General features: G+C 29.7%; 2 protein-coding genes across 2 annotated transcripts; both read right to left on the reverse strand.

Annotated features, from left to right (window-relative positions):
* Positions 1–1,266: 1,266 nt before the first annotated feature.
* On the reverse strand, positions 1,267–7,462 carry LOC103573346 (uncharacterized). Its single transcript, XM_008552381.2, has 2 exons — positions 5,033–7,462; positions 1,267–2,196 (listed from the first exon to the last, which is right to left on the reverse strand). The coding sequence occupies exons 1-2, from the start codon at positions 5,634–5,636 to the stop codon at positions 2,096–2,098; spliced, it is 705 nt and encodes a 234-aa protein (XP_008550603.1). The 5' UTR covers positions 5,637–7,462; the 3' UTR covers positions 1,267–2,095.
* Positions 7,463–11,204: 3,742 nt separating this feature from the next.
* LOC103573347 (uncharacterized) lies at positions 11,205–15,940 on the reverse strand. Its single transcript, XM_053742759.1, has 3 exons — positions 15,935–15,940; positions 12,094–12,282; positions 11,205–11,680 (listed from the first exon to the last, which is right to left on the reverse strand). Exons 2-3 carry the CDS (start codon positions 12,259–12,261, stop codon positions 11,504–11,506), a joined length of 345 nt encoding a protein of 114 aa, XP_053598734.1. The 5' UTR covers positions 12,262–12,282; positions 15,935–15,940; the 3' UTR covers positions 11,205–11,503.
* Between the last annotated feature and the right edge of the window lie 2,085 nt (positions 15,941–18,025).

Consider the following 18,025-nt stretch of genomic DNA (forward strand, 5'->3'; position numbering starts at 1 on the left):
AAAAATATGTTTTATATTTTATGAATATTAAAATATAAAAAAAATAGCTTTGTGTAACCACCAGTCGTATTTTTGGCTATAATCTCAAGAAGAAAAAAAAAATATAAGGGAAACATGTGAGTAGATTTCAATGGGTATGGATACAATGATAATAATAAGTGATAAGAACAGAGATGTGAGATGAACAAAAAAAAAAAAAATATATATATATATTTAAAATAAAAAAAATATATAAGAATAAAGGAAAAACATGATCATAGTGACGCTTAGTAAAAATTTATAATTTTTTTTTTAATTATTACAATAGAATGTGACTCTTAATAAGCGAAAATGTAAAATTGACCTAGAAAAAAAAATATCTATATATATAAGTATGTATATGTATTGAAAATAATTATTTTCAGACAATAATTCAAAGCCAATGTGTGTATAAGTAGGACCGAAGGATAAATGATTTTTAAAATTCAAGTTTGTTAATTATTTTTTTTTTTTTTTTTTTGTTAGCATTTCAACGGCGAGGTAACGAGGGAGGGGAACGCTTTGATTAACTCAGAATATAATAAATATATATTGATTAATTTAAAGTTAGATATTATTTTAGAAGGAAAAAATAATTTTTTAAGTAAAAACTATTATCATTAATTTTAGACGAAAAATATTTTTTCATTAATTTTTTTCCTTTTTTTAAGTAAGGTACAAATAAGAATAAAAAAAAAAAAAAATAAAAAAAAAGAATAAGCAAATTCGAGAGATTACGATTTGGCATCGGCTGTACCTTTTTTTTTGTTATTTTGTACAGGAGATCAATGCTTTTATTTTTGGGTAACGTAGTAAAGGCTATTTAAATGTCTTTTTTTTAATTATTACTCGACAACCGTTGACTTTCTTTTTTACTTACAATGAAATAAACCCGTATACTTTTCATTCAAGCGTTTAAATTTAAATTAATTCAGGAAAAAATATCAAAGAATGCCTTGGACCTGGAAAATAACGGATTTTAAATATCAGAAAAAAAGAAAAAGTCAACTGTCAAATAGAAAAAAAAGACTTTAGAATACGTATACTCTTTAGCTTAATCTTAACAAAATAATCATCTAAACACTACATATCTTTACGTAGTTTGTAAAATGCGTCACGCTGAACATCTCTCTTTTTTTATGTTTTACTTTATATTCTATCTCTTATTTGATTAAAGAAAATAAACAATAATAATATTAATAGTGATAGTAAAAATAAAATAAAAAAAATAATAATAACCAACAAAAGAAAAGACATACAATATAATATAATTATAAGTATATATATATTACAAATAAATTTCGATAATAAATTCTCCCATAATATTTTTCTTACAATCAATAATTCTTATCCTTAAATTAGTAATTTATTAAATTTAATTAATTAATTAATTATTTTTTTTTCTCTTTTCAATAATAATCTCTTCTCGTTTCAGTTCCACGCGGCCCGATCAATTGTTTAAATGAATTTAAATTAAACACAAAATAATAGCCGATAAACCAACGTCGAGGAATTTAAAACAATGAATTTTTAACATAAAAAAAAAAAAAAAATATAAACAAACGTTTATTATAAATTTATAAATAATCATTTGATCCTTCACTCGATACCTATTAATAATCCTCTTGTATATCATTTGGTGGTTGAATGCGTCTCAGTAAAGTAAATCTTAAACGTGAATGGCACAGCCAAAGGATCTTATGATAAATTTATTACCGATCCTCAATAAGTGGCACTCGTTAAACTTTTCACGCTCAGACAATTGATCAATTAATTAATTAATTAATTAACAATTAATATTATCATTATTTTTTATAACGTTTCAATATATCACTGGACGCAGGGACATAAACGCGTTCATTTAGCTTTTAAATCTAATGCTTTAAGACTCTAGTTAATTATAATAATATATATTTATATTTATACTTTAATTATGCTACGAAACAAAAATAATCTATTGTAAGAAAAGTTGTTTAGTTGTTAATATTTTTTTCAGAGGCCACAATTGCAATAGACGTCGTCGTAGTCAGATGATTATTAAGAGGAAGACACGATCCAATGAAGATAAATAAAAAGTTTAGCTGCGTATCTGACCCGCGTTACGTGGCAATTTTTCTGGCGGCTCAATACTACTTTTCTTCGTGCTACTTGACGTACGTTTGCGGGTCTTCATGAAATCTGTAACAAATACAATTAAACATCGTTAATTTAAATCCACATTTTGACTGCACTGAACTGGTAATTATTCAATATTTTCTTTTCATTTTATCAATATTATTATTTTTATTAAACATCTGCTTAACATTTCCCGGTCTCAATAAATTATATCGATTGCGATGAATTTATAAATAAATTCGCTTGATTTTCCCTTTTGTAGTTGACAATGACATCTGGGAAAAATTTACTACCCTCCGATTCCGACCGTATGTCATACACGCGACTAAAATATAATAGGGTCTACTTGTATTGTCAAAAAAAAAATACATAATAATAATAATGACAATGATTTCTATCCCTTTGGGAGACTGCACCCTTTTAAATTAATGTTTGATCTTGATCTTTCTCAATACGTCGATATATTTATTTTACCAGAGTAGTTTTATTTATTCACGTGCTGCTAAGTGAAATTTTTAAATTTATAAAAATAAAAGGCGTGGAAATAAAAATAAAAATTTGTGAAAAATAAATACAAGATATTTTTTTAAAAAATTGCATGATTTGTTTTTGCGCTGATTAATAAACACTTGGAATATATTTAGATATTCAAAAATCCAAGGCCGAGTCGCGTGGAGATCTTGATAATTTATCGAGTGTAAGTGAGTGGGCACACGTTCGCAAGAGAAACGATCCGCGAAAGTTAAGGTTGGTCATGGATTTGTCTGATGGGGAAACAAATGCTATTTTTTATATTTATATTGTATGGTAAAATTTAGGCTTCTCAGCGTACAAATCAACAGTAAAATAAATATATCGCTGATCAAAGCAAACGCCAACAAAATAATTCAATTTGCTCTGATTTAGAAGCATGGAGAAATAAATTAAAACTTTTTTTTTCGTACATTCTTTTGAAAAGTTTTTACCCAATGAACATGCGGGACACCTTAGAACAATAGTAGTAGTAGTAAAACAAGTACAGCACCATATGGGTCACTTGAGCGTTAAATACTTGAACGAAGGCCATCGAACGGTTTTTTCTTCGATCTAAAGAATTTGCACATGCGGGCACTAAAGATGTTGCAATTAAATAAAAATAAAAATAAACATGTATATATAGAAATAAAAATAATTAAAATTTGAATTTAAATCACAGCTTAATGACCGCATTTAAATAAATTAATAATCATAAATCAGTATAATTAAATTTAAAAGATCTGATAGAGGAAGAAGATAAATTTATCTTTCTAACGCAGCACATGTACACGAGTTCACATAAGTTCAAATCGAACCCTCTCAGCTAACCCTCGGATTTTTAAAAATAACTAGTATAGCGTGTAAATCCCCGGGTACATTATATGCGCACAGCTGATACCCCCATGCACGTGGGAGCGACAGCTCGCGCGTCTCGTGGGGGTGAGTGTAAGGGGGTCAGTTATAAACATACGCAGGGGTGCAAATAAGGGTGTGTTGGTTATGTACAAGGGTATATATACATATACATAAATGTATACATACGGCTTTTACCCTAAGTAACAGCTGACCGCTTTCTCATTAATAAAAGTACGTTACAAATAAGTTTTCCCTAACAAATATATACATATAAATTATTTATTTTTCCTTATATATATATATATAGAGGCATAGTTTTGCCGTGACTATTTTAATATACGCTATTTTGTACATGAACGCGTATTAAATTAATCCCATAACTTTTTATTAAAATTGAAATTTTATGGATTTTATTATTTATAGACTATCAATTTTTTGTTGCAGTTAAAAATGATAAAAAGAAAAAAAAAGTGGATTTTGACGACATGAAAGTAATAAAATAAATAAGATGATAAATGTTATTTGAGTCGCAACAACTAAGGGACTTTTGTCATGTCTCGAAATAGTAACGATGAGTGGGCGGACGGCGTTGTTCGTATGGACCCAATACTCGCGGGTTAAAACAACCGCAATAATATGAAGCTTGTAAATAATAGTTCATTATGTGGTTTCGAACAAGACTATTTGAAACGTCAAGTGGTAAGTTTTTTTATTTTAGACAAGTAAAATATTTTTATTCAGTTATTGCGTTAGTGTGGTTGGGGTAAAAAAATGCTGCAAGAATTGGTTGGATTGGTTGAAGTAAGCGATGCACAAGTCGTCATGTCTCATTACATCAATTATCGGGTCGTAAACAAATGAATTTTTAATTCAATTCACCCGTCTAATTGACTTTGACCTACTGTCTTGTTTGATACTATCAAAACTCTTTTACAATTTACACTCGTTAAATATATCCATCAAGATTATTTAAAATTTTTTTTATTTAAATTAATCCACCGTCAGAGATTCGGTAATTTTTTGCTGCAGCAAAGATTAATTTATCTTAGTTTTCTTTCCGAAAAAAATAATTTTTTTTTAAACATAAATAGTCAGACATAATTAAGTATGTTATCATGTTATTATATTAGCTTTTTATTTGCAGCTTCAATTAAAATTTAAAACATAATTTCAGTAGTAAACTTTTTTTTTAATCTCTAAAAAAATAAAATGGGTTATTGTAGTCGATGTTTTTTATTTTTTTATCTAAAAAGTAAAAGTAGTTTTTTATCAACGCAAACGCAGTTGGCGGAAGTTTACCTCAGAATTTAAAATACCTGGCACACGATTGTTAATCAAGCTCGTATCGCGCGGAACACAAATATATATACATACATATACTTATAATTTTATTTACGCTGCCAATGACATTGTTAACATTTAAACATACATTCGTTTTCATGCTTAATTAAACCGCCTGATAATTCATATTTTGAATGAAAATAACAATTAATCGGAGCACAATGTTTAAAAAGATATAAAATCTTACCGGTGATACTTGATTGCTTCCTCGCAGTTACAGGCAAAACTGGCGTTGTCGGTTCTATGATCGGGCAGTGTTTTTTCCTGCATTCCCCGATGAATTCATCACCCGTTTCTCCAATTTCCGGTACCCTTGGCTCTTGCGGTGGTGTCCTCTCAGCTTTACCAGCTCTGTTCGCACCAGTATCCGCGTTCATTGGCGACAACGAGGTTGAACGTCTTGTCACCGATGATACACTGCGTTCACTATTTTTTCTCGGTGTACCTGGTGCATGTTTACGTAAGTAAGGCATACCTCGGAGTGCATAGGGCTCGGGTACGACTTCTTCATGGCTGAAGACTTCCCAATCGTAGCGCAAACTATTCCGCGGTAGTCCCAGACGGAAATCGAAGCCCCAGCGTTCAGCATCCAGTACAGATTGTGCTTTTAACTCACGTTCAACAAACGCCCGCGCAGCTTCATGATCAACTGGTCCAAATAAATCCCGTCTTACTTTAGCGAGATCAGCTCGACTTGGGACAACACGGCCACCGCCGCCACCACCTCCAACAGAACCACTTAGTTTACGACTTTCAGTCATCATCGCTGGATTCATTACTCTCGCGCTCATTATTTTGCCTCTTGCTTATCACCAATCTCAGCTCGTCTTTTATTTATTATAAATAATAATAATAATAACAACTATTATTATTATTATTTTTATTATGATAAAAGAAGAAAAAACAAATAAAGTTATACTGTCTGAAGTTGTTTTTTTAAAAACAACTAGATTAATTTATATATAAATTTAAAAAATTTAAAGTCACCGGTATATAATTTCAAATATCCCGCGTGGCAGCATTGGCGTTTAAGCGATGGAGAAATCGTGTGGCTCAACAATACTACAAGAGCGTCACAAAATTTGTTGGCGCGATATACCGTGGGCTCAAGAAGCACGAGGACAATTTTCCAGGAATCTCTGGGGCCGAGTGATATACACACACACGTTATGTACACCAGCACCACCAATCGGTCCACCAACACACCAATATATTATGAGGCGTGTTCTCTCTCAGTAACACACACTCACACACGAGAACTCACACACACGGCCTTCCTTCCAGTGGCCTCAGGCGTACAGTCAGTCGATGCGCGCGCAACTTTTTAAAAACTTGGCAACCGCGCACTCCCTGTCTCTTGGTACGTTTCGAACGAGTTTCTGACGTCGTACTTGGTCAATACACATATATATACACATTTATATCTACACACTCATATATGTTTATATATACATATATAAATGTATACGAAAACCCAAGTCGTTTTGAAGGCGGGAGAAAACTATCACGTTCTCTTGTTGCTTTTTAACACAAAATTTATTTAAATTGTCACACAAAATATTTAAATAACTACACGTTATTTACTTTATAAAATTAATTTCACTTAAATGTACGTGACAAACGTTGCAAGTTAATTTTTCAGATAAAAATAATTCTTTCAACTCCATACACAATTTTTATATTTTAAATCTTCTTCAAAGTAATTTTACTTTATTTTTATTATTTCACATCTACGTTATTTATTTAAATTTGAATTAGTACTACAATTATTATTATTGTATTTATTACACAATTACATACTCAATAATAACACACACAGTTGTCTGTTTCCGAAACTTTTAATCCTCTTGGCAACGCCGTGTAGCGGGTCGAGAAGAGAACGGCGTCGAGCCCGCTCAACAAAACTTTATTAAATCCGGCAACACTGGGCTGGACGCACTCGCGTATGTGTAGGTAATGAAGAATGGGTTGGAATATGTACGTGTTCGAAAACGAAACGCTAGAAGCGGGAGTCTCCTTCACATACACCACTACTATTTTATTCACCAACTAAAAATTATTTTTTATATTGTATTTTAAATATAATCCGTACTATAGATTTTTTTTGCTTGATAGAATCAATGATAGTAATAATTATTATGACTTTGAATTTTAATAAGCAATAATAATTGTACCGCAATTCAAATCCATTTGAATAATCTCAATTGTTACTATCCAAGCACGTCAGATTGCACAATGCCCGTGACACTAAATTTAAATAGTCCTTTCAGGCAGTAGAATATTTAAATTTACCGGGGTTAGAGAAACAGCTCGCGGATGAGAAAAGGATGATGCTGGCCTGGACCAGACACTTATAAATTGTTTCCCGCGTTTATTTTTGGAGCACGTTGGTAGCAGGTGACACACTTAGACACAATACAACACGGTAACGGAAATTAAAACATACGACCGCGTGCGTATTGTTTATTAAACCAACAGTATTTTGAATACTTAACAATGTAATTTAACAAGACGATTGCGCAGTAAGATAATATTATTTTTTTTTTAAAAACAATCAATCACGGAGCGCGTAGTAGCGTTCTGTAAGTGAAAAGCGCTCTCTGGCGACTGATAGGAGTCTTGTTTGTTGCAAGCGTCCAAGCTTCTCATTCGACTCGGGTAAACTCGATTACTCTCGATGGCCCTCGACTATTTCCGTTCGAATTTTAGTTAATGCGCATGCGCGGAATCCCCGCTTTTGAACTCATTTGACTTCGTTGTCTCTCGGTCGTCGTCGCTGTAACCGCCATTTCGAACGTCCCGCTGTGTATACTTGACTCCGCGAAAGCACATGAGTATAAGAGATTCATTTATATGTATAAATATATATATAGAGATATATTCTATTGTATACTGTACAGAAAGATGAAAAGAAACAACCACGATTACTCTCGCGTGCTCTCGATGCTTGTAATCATGCTGAGAAAAAGACAGACTCTTAAAAAATATAAAATAATATATACGATGAGAAAGAGACATGAAAACGATATATTTTTTTATGTCGTCATAAAATCTCATGCATTCGCCTGGTCCACCATGTTTTTTTGCTATCATTTAAATACAAATTATTTTTTCAAGATGACTGAGGTAATAAAATTTTTTTTGTATAATTATTTAATAATTGATTTTTTTTATGGGATAATTACTATCCCATGATAATTATTTTAATATCTTCATTGGCAGTATGGCCACTCGATACGAACATCGATAAAAATATAATGTAAATATTAATGACAACAATGATAATGATAACGCTGATAATTCAATAGCACAATAAATTTATAACTTGATAATAATTATTATTTTTAATTGTAAGTGTGGACAAAAAAATATTTTTGTGTAAAATCATGGTTAGAATTAGAAACTTAGTCAATGCTATTTATTTTTTTTTTAAATTAAATTTTAAAGAATGCTTACTTATAATGCAAACAGATCATTCTGCTTGTTTTTTAAAAAGCAAACATTTTATAATTAACTCAGACTAAACATAACAACTCAGATAATTATTATTTTTTTTTTTCGTCTCCAATTTTGCTTCTAATTTATAATCTTTACCATTGAACCTTTAAATCCGCGATTAAAATTATTTCATACATTAAACATATATTTAAATATTTTTTATTCATATTTATCAACAAAAACACTGAATTGCTCAATCAGTGCACTATTTATTTTGCATTTCTCCATTTGAAAGTTATCTTGCCCACTTGACTTCGATATCAATTATAACTTTGCGTAATTATAATTCTTGGTTTAAATTTTAAAAAATTTATCATTAATTATAATATTCGTATTATAATTAAATAAATAACAAAAATAATTATTTACATCAAGTTATTTATATAAAATTTATCAGTTAAGTCATCGTACAGAAGTTAAAATTATAAAACTCAGCACAATGTAACAGTTAATGTCCGCAGATTATTTTTCATTGATAATAATCAATTTACTTTATTGCTATAACTGATATAAAGGTGTTATATTTATAAATATACATATATATGATGGCGGGAAAGTAGATCTCGTGACCGCGCATCTTAGTCTTCTTTGTACTTTAATTTTAGTTACACTGATAAAATATAATGTCTTATTATTCTTATTTACTCTATATATATTGTTTGAATTTAATGATACATGCAGCGATAGACATATATTATATACACATATATGTATATATTGTATTGTGATCGTGAAAAACTCTTGTGGAGTATACCGTAGATAAATAAGCATGCATGTGAGCAATCGTAGCTAGGCTGTATGAGTATGAGTATGAGCACATACTATCTCTGTACGTAATAAAAAAATATAACGTGTAGTTGTAATGTATAAAGCTGATGCGAGTTAAAGCCTGCTAGATTCTTTCGTTCCTCTTCTTATTCTTCTTCTTGTGATGCTCGATCCCAATCGCGGTGTGCGGGGGCGGTTTTTTTTTTTCAATAGACGGCAGCAGTATCGGACAGCGGGAAAATTTAAATTTGTATTTAAATTAATTGTTGTTGTTATTAATGGAATTTAAAAAATTTTATTTAATTTTTTTAGCCGGGTTATTTAAAAAAAAAAAAAAAAAAAAAAAAAAAACGGAAGCACCTGCATCTGTATTTAATAAACCCGGTGGGAACGTTATCAAATAAAACAGTAGAAGTATAACAGTTAAATATAACACGGAGGCTGTAATTCATGATATAAATTAATCTTGTGTGGTTTTATAACGGGCTCAAGGTAGAGAGAAAAAATGAACTAAATAAATAAATAAATGAGAACTCGGTTAAAAACACGTACGCTTTCGCTTTTAATCGACATTAAATTATTATCCTTTTACTTTTACTATTTATATTCATGTTTAAACAATAAAAATTGATAGATAAAAGTTAATTCTTATCGATAGACCTGTTTCTCAACTAATGAAACCTGTTTTAAATAATTTTATCACACGTGTTTTACGTGGGCTGGAATAATTTACTTTTCACGGTCAATTTAAATGTCGGTAACTCGGGCACTGGTTTTGTTGTTTTGCTTTTCAGAAAAATACAAATAAATTTTACTTTTTTGCTGACAATAACCGCCAGAATAAATGCATAAATCTTTGAATAATCTTTTGTCGTAACAGAGCTTTTATTTAGACTCCAGAGCTCATGATTGTAATACTTCCGTGGGAATTAACGAGAACGGAAGTGCAACTTGTGGTGGCGGTAAAATCTTTAGCATTTATAATCGTAACCCACAGAAATCTTAAGACGTTAAGATTTATTTTTATTTTTTATTACGTATGCCTCAAAACCAGGTGCATTGGTTTCATTTTACCGGGTTTTAAAATAAATCCGTAATAAAATATCTTGTACTTATCATTGGATTAAATTTAATAAAATAATCATAAGTTCATTGGCCTAGTTTTATCGGATTACTTTGAATTTCTAGACACTTTCTACAGATTTTCTATAGACTTTCCATCGAGAAGACTGATAGATGACTGACTGAATACTGACAAATAACAAATTTCAAGTAGTCAAAGTTTACAAGCATGAATGTCATTGTCCTTGTAAATTTTAGGTGAACCTTCAGACGTTACCTCCATCTTACAGCTTTAAATAAATTATATTATTATTAATTAAAATTTTTCCTTATGTGAAATTAAGGTTTTTGACAAGTTTTCGACAGATATCTAGTCGAAAGTGTCGGAATTAATAATGATGAGTTAATTAAAAAAAATATATATATAAATAAATGAAAAGTAACAGTAAAATACGGGTAGAATTTACTGTAAGAAGTTTTAACGATTGACCTTCATTGACCCTGAGGTATAGATCTTGAGAATAAAAAAAAATGTGTTGATGTTACGAAATGTTTAGAGTTTTTAAGATATGACGATTGTACGTTTAAGTGTAGAGATGTTGTGTCGAGATGAAAAAAGAATAAGCGAGAGTATAACGACAGATGTGTTTAGTTGTACCGTAGCATAATGTCACATCACGGGTTACGTATCGTAGTAAACTAGGTCGTACACACACAACTTTGAATACGATTAAAATTTCCTTATTCGTTTAGAGTTTATTTTTCTTATTAAACTCTCTCGTGTCGTTATAATAAAAAAATTATTTATCATAAACTCTTCTATGTTATATTACACGCATTAATATATGAGGAAAAACACGCGGCTTTTTTTTCTGTAGTAACCGTTAAATCTCAGACGGTCGTGACGAAACATCGTAACCCGGAATTAAATCCTGTAAGAAATTTTCATGTGAAATGACAACAAGGTTTTTTTTTTCAATAAATTAAAAAATTTTTTTTTATATTTATTATAAATCATTTAATTGCATTCCATAAAATAAATATATAATTGATTATATGTCATAATAATTTTATAAAATATCACTTTAGCATTTTTATAATTTATCAGTAACTTAAAAAATTGCAGCAGACTAGAATTATTTTATTCCAATTATTTACAAAAAATTTTATCTAATTGCTTCTATGGTATTTGATAATAATAAATTATTGATTAGTATTTAGTCCAATTTAAAATTTAGCTTCCGGCGACATAAAAGTAGACCAGCGATCAACGACATGAAATTTAAAGAAAAATATTTTTAAAAAACAATAACAAATATTATCAGTCTGATTAGTGATTATTATTATCTATTTTTTCTTCTTGTAAATTATCTCTATTCTCACTATGGGAATTTCCCAATGCCGTAGCTGGAGTCCGGTCTGAAAATTCTTCATCTATTTTTACCCATTCCCATTGACCGGTTAACGGTTCACCTTTTTCGAAATCAAAATTCCATCGTTCTCTAGCCTACCAATTAAATTTCAAGTTTAACTCAACATTAAATCCATAATTATTATTATTATTATTCTTACACTGTAAAAAATCAGGATTTAATACGGAGTGACTACGGCCTTTATTTAAATCTCAATTCACTCCGTCACTCCAAGTTCCGGAGTTAAAAAAATCCGGAGTTTACATATTGAAATAAACTCCCGTTCGGATGATACTGAACTAAGGAGACGTCAAATAATTTTTGGATTTTTTTTTTTAAGATAAATTATAAAAAAAAAAAATATTTGAAAAAATTGCACTTGTAGATTTTTAAATTTTCTACATGTGTATATTTTTAGTTTTTTTTTTTTTTATCATTTATCTGTCAAAAACTTTACTCCGCAATTTTTTTACAGTGCATTATTTAAAACTTCAAAAATAATATCTACCTCAAATCGTGTCTCTTCAATTAATCTATTAGCCAAATTATCATCATTACCCTGAGTAGTCTTATTGTCTTCATCACTATCATCCTCATTATCATCAGCAAATAATTTTCTTCTCACACTTTGTAATTTTGGATTATCATTATTTTTATTGCACTTGTCCCCTTCCATTGCTGAGCCAATTGAACTCTTCTAAGCATAAATAAATAAATAAATATATAAAACAACAATATTTATATAAATGTTTAAGATAAAATAGCATCAAGAGTACATTATTATCAAGGTTGTGACCAGTAACAGAGCACACTTGCGTTGTGTGTGTAAATATTACGACTTGGTACGTGCCATATCAGACAGTACGACGCCAAAGTCAAGTATAAAAGAAATATATAACCAGCACTTACACACACATATATTCATACATGCCAAGAAAAAGACAACGGGTTTTGTTTGTTTAATTTGGAGCTAAAGCTATTGATATTCTCATAACAGTATTAACGGATGTTTAATTTATTTAGTTCCTCATTTAAATAATTATCACTTATCACTAATATTTTAGCAAACCGTTTTTATTATTCAAAAACAATAAATTCATTATTAGTTTTACTCAAAATATCTTAAATTTATAAATTTATATTTTTTATTTTAAATAATAAGCGTACATATTTTTTTTTATAAGCCGGTTCTTTTGTGTAACACCGAGACATTTAAACGACTAAAAAAAAAAATATAAATAACTTACTCTTCCAAGTATTTCCTCCAGTCTTTGCGAATAATTGAGGTCGCGGATGATTCATCAGGTGCACTCGGCAACGGACTCGCGTTATTAAACGCTAGCAAAATTTATTTATTTAATTCATCAGCTCAGCTCAACTCTAGTCTACTCTACTCTACTTAACTTAACTTTGGTTTTAAGTAAAACCTATATTATTGCCACGACTATGTCATAGCAAAAGACAAATCAATAATTTTTATTGGCTGCTAAGAGGGTGAGCAACCCCTGCACAGATAATATACAAGGGGATTTTACTATGCGTGCGCAAGCGATGTTGTCAGTACTGTTTTTGTCCGTTACTACTGCGTTTGCGTCACCCACTCGGGATTTAAATTTACCAATACATATAAATTGATTATATTCAATGCATGATTTATTTTTTTAGCAATTTAAATTATAAATTACATGATAAACAAATAATTGAAACAAACCTTTGGCAAAATAAATATATTTTTAAAATTTATTTTTAGTTACAGAGTTGATGGACAGTCATTGCGGTCAACACACGATAAATGTTGTTATTAATATCACATTTTATTAAATATATGTATATTTATATATATTGTGGAGAAAAGATAGCCGTGGTATCTCGTGCGGAGGCTGAAATACAACTGACAGAAGGTAAGAGTCTATAGTTAAATAGTATACAGTCACTTGCATGTTGATGCAATTGCAGGCTAGTAACGACTAGCCTAGATATCCGCACACAAACTGCAGTGGTATTAGAGAGTACACATTACACATGCAGGCTTCTATGGAGAAACGATCGAGTTATACTCCACAGTCACTTGTACCGTTAACATCCTGTCTCATTACATTATCATACTCTGGTGCATGATTTTATACTCAGGTTCTCAGCTGAATATTTTTAAAATACACGAAAAAACGTTGACTTGACAGCCATTGAAACCACAAATTTAAACAAAAAAAAAGAAATTTTTAAAAGTTATATATTTATCATACGATTGAGTTGCTATATTTTTTTGTTTTTAAAGCAGAGCCACCTGTTAAATAAATCGAACTAAAAATAAAAATTTTTTTTCGGTTTCAAGTTAATCGTTTTGGTTGATGTATAACGTAAACGAAATTTTTCATGTGCATGCTCGAGTAGTGTATAGACACGATACGATGGGATGAACGACCGCGTAATAAGATTCTCGACTAACGGCTACTCCCGTATGCACCAAAGGATGAATCTTATGGACGGATCCGGTTGTGCTGAGAATAAGACAGATAGAAAAAATAATAATAAAATATGGATTTTTATTTGGGTTTAAATATTGCGAAATATTTTCATTTTTTGCTTTAATTTACATTCAAAAATTTAGTGACGGAAATTTTTTCTTCATGAGGTTTTTTATTTTTTTTTTTTTATTAATATTATTTTTTAAAGTCAATCACTGTGCACCTGACTGTAGTGAGAAGTACGACATGAAGAAATTCTCACAGACTATACACCGCATCCACAACGTTGTGGTGTATTATATGTTACTGTACGTTTATAAATATACCACAAGTCATTTGTTGATGGATACTTTGTATCTTTGCAATAAATCTGATACTAATAACAATAATAATTATGATAATAATCATATCGATATAATTATATATACCTGGGAGAATGCTTGCGGAAATAGGATACCCAATTTTTTTTTTTTTCTCTGAAAATTCTTTGAAATCGTGATTATTTTTAAACAGGTTAAGATATACTGAACTTATTTTTAGAAAATTATTCAAAAAAATTTATTTTGATATTTTTATTCCTAAATGTGCAAATCATATATTTTTCTCACTTAAATTTCTACACGAATCATAAATTTTTTGAAATTTCGTTGAAAAATATGGAAAAAAAATTATTTTTATTTTTTTGAAATAATCGGATTTTGTCAAAAAAAAAAAAAAAAAAAAAAAAAAAAAACTTTTTTAATAAAAATGTATTTCTTATACATACATATATATTTATTTGATGGTAATTGATAAATACAATTTTTATTTTTTATTTTCAATATATTTTGCAGACTGAAAAAAAATATATCGTGACCATGAAAGATAAATATTTAAAATTGTTTCGTCGGTTCATAAGTCACCAAAACAATGATAACTCATCTCTTAATTAAAACTGCCAAAACAAATTTTTAAATACGGCTAAAATAAATATTCCATAAATTTCATAGAAAGTATTACAAAAAAAAAAAAACTTTGATGTTATCACTAGAATTCTATAAAAAAAATTAATATTAATATGAATCAATGAAAACATTATTTCAACATGAATTTAATTAAGTAAATAAATTTACGTTGCGATGAATTTTATAGTGCATCATATGTAAATGCAGAATCAATTACAATAATATCTAGTGGATAGTTATTTTTCCACTTGGCAACGGAAGTAAACGTGAGAATCCTTGACCGCAAAGCGCAGTCTCTTACTTCATAGTATCGTTAACCGAGCGTAACTTTTGCGTGCTAACAACAATAAGAGACTTCAAATAGTCTGCTTCCTATTTTCAAACATTTATTTATCAACTTTCAATCAATCAAACTGTCCTATATATCTCCATTTTAAAAAATCAATCACTAAATTAAATTTTACAAATCATACGTCATAAAAATAAATGAAAAAATTTATTTTTAACGACTTTCAGTTCAATTATTTCTCATAGTATTCATGTTCCTTATACTAAATCAGAGTTTTTTTTGTACATAATATCAATTTTCATAAAATTTCTAACCCTTTGGCCATTGACTGTTGTCTATATAATTTAATAAATAGAAACAGGAAACAAATATAATTTTTTCAGAATTATTTTCGCGTGGGTAATAACGAGCGCATTAGTTCTCGCGCTTTACTTCTCTAATTGCAATGTATTCTATTATTGTATAATGTAATGTACCCGGGGGAAAAGTATATACATGTAAGGACAGTCATAAATATTCAACTTGTAAATTGGTATATATATAATAATACAAATGTAAATATAAATATAAATGTAAGATGCAATTATTCATACGTCTTCGACGAGTGTAATGCATGCTCTGTAGTGTGTTAAATTACAAAGCACATTACTGCTGTCTTTTAACTAAAATTTATTTATAAATATTCAAAGATAAATCTTTCAAGGCTTAAATCATTAAAATATCATTAGCGAAAATATTATTTTAAATTATTCACAAAACAAAAGTTCCTTTTTTTTTCAAACAAAAATTTAAAATAAAATAAAAAATTACATTCTGTTATTTACCGTAGATTTAAAAAATCTCGATGATTAAATGACTGTCAAGTGCAACGAATTATTTTAGTGAATGAATAGTTTATTCATTTATTCCTTCTCACAAGGCGTGACGATTAAAAAATAAGTCCACGTGTAGTCTGTTGAGTGTTTAAACTCTTCCTCGTCGTTAGTATAATATGCAATGTATATAAGTAATGTAATATAATGTAATGTGTAATATATAATAAGAGAGACGTAGACATGTGGTTGGTGAATCTGGGGCCAACTGTTCCTTCCTGCTACTCCATCAACCTTGAAATATATTCTCAAGGAAATCTCAACGGACATATTCACGATTTTTTTACACTTATCACCAATATCTTCATTTTCAGTTAAAAAAAGAGTCGTAAAAAATTATACGATTTTATCTTCAGGGAATTTTTTCCCGGCATCTTATCTTTGTCAATTACTCGAGTATTGTGGCGAAAAAATTCGTTGAAAATTATCTGATTTGATTGACAATCAATTCGTTATTTTTGTGCTAAAAAAAATCAACAAAGAAATTCGTTAACGATTTAAATTTTTCGTATTCGTCTTTGCCGTTCCCCTGAGTTTAAAAAAGTCCGCGCACCCTTCATCGTTTCCTTGACTTGAGCCACTTCCTGTCGTACGCCCAGCGGCCCGAGCTCAAGGGATGTTTTTTTGAGTGCATGTGTACACAGTAATGAGAGAGACAGGAAGGAAAATTATATTCGGGTGTCACAGTTAACGTTTTCGTACCACGCGTTAGTTCTGTCAAGAGCCGGATATTTATTACACATGTTTATATTACTTCTGTCACTAAAAATTTTTATATTTTTATCATATTTAATTTAACCAACAGAAATCATGAATTAATTATTATTTGAGCATTGATTTAAATTATCGTTAAATATTTTTGCAAAACCCATTACGACCTCGTACATTTGATGTGATATTGCGCGAGGTCAGGGTATAAACGAGAATACAGTAGACCGCTTTATATTTAACTGATTGGATTAAATTACTTAAGACATATTTAATTTATGTTATTTATAAAATATATTTTTTCTTATTTTGATAACTTTAGTCGGGGAAATAATTCCAGAAATAAACAGAAAAAAATTCTTAATGAACTTAAATTGTATATGCGAGTAAATATGTTACAAAAAAATATATATGTATATATATATTTAGTGCATAGTAATGTAGAGTGGAGTGTAAAACAGCAACAAAAATACCAGAGTAAAAAAAAGTATTGCGGTAAATTTCTTGTTGAACTTTCAAGGTGATATTTAACTGATGGTAGTAAAGAGATCGCGAAGGGAATATGGGAATTGCGAATTGCGAAGGGAAAAAAGTAAATAATAAAAAAAATGAACATTTGTGAAGAAATGTTTTCTGAGAAAAATGATCTCTGTAGGCGTTTACTGCACGAGTTTCGTCGTTTCATGAGCCAAGTACATTGTAGCAAGAGCATTTTACCGCTCTCGTGATGATGAAAATTACTCGGCGAACTGCTTAAACCTTCTCCGAGGTTTTGCGACCTCGAGGATACATCGCTTAGGGCACCATACCAACAAATGACCAAATCATCCGACTTAAAGTACTCAACGTGATTATATACGTCTGTGGCTTGGCCTTTCACTGTGTTATTTAAAATTTTACGAATATGTTTATGTTTTCATTTATTATAACTTGCTGAAAGGAACTAACGTACTAGTGGGTATATAGAGCTAAGTCAACTTAAATTAATGCTTTTAAAATTTTTATGTTTCGTTAAAAAATATTTAAGTGTAGACTGCTAAAGGCTGGCTCTTAAACTTCACGCTAGTGTATAACTATCAACATGCTCTCACAGAGACGATAAAACTTTGTCTCTGTTTAGAAATAATTATGTATAAATATATTCATTTCGTTTCACTTGTGA

This window comes from Microplitis demolitor, chromosome 1 (assembly GCF_026212275.2).
Source record: "Microplitis demolitor isolate Queensland-Clemson2020A chromosome 1, iyMicDemo2.1a, whole genome shotgun sequence".
Classification (NCBI taxonomy): domain Eukaryota; kingdom Metazoa; phylum Arthropoda; class Insecta; order Hymenoptera; family Braconidae; genus Microplitis; species Microplitis demolitor.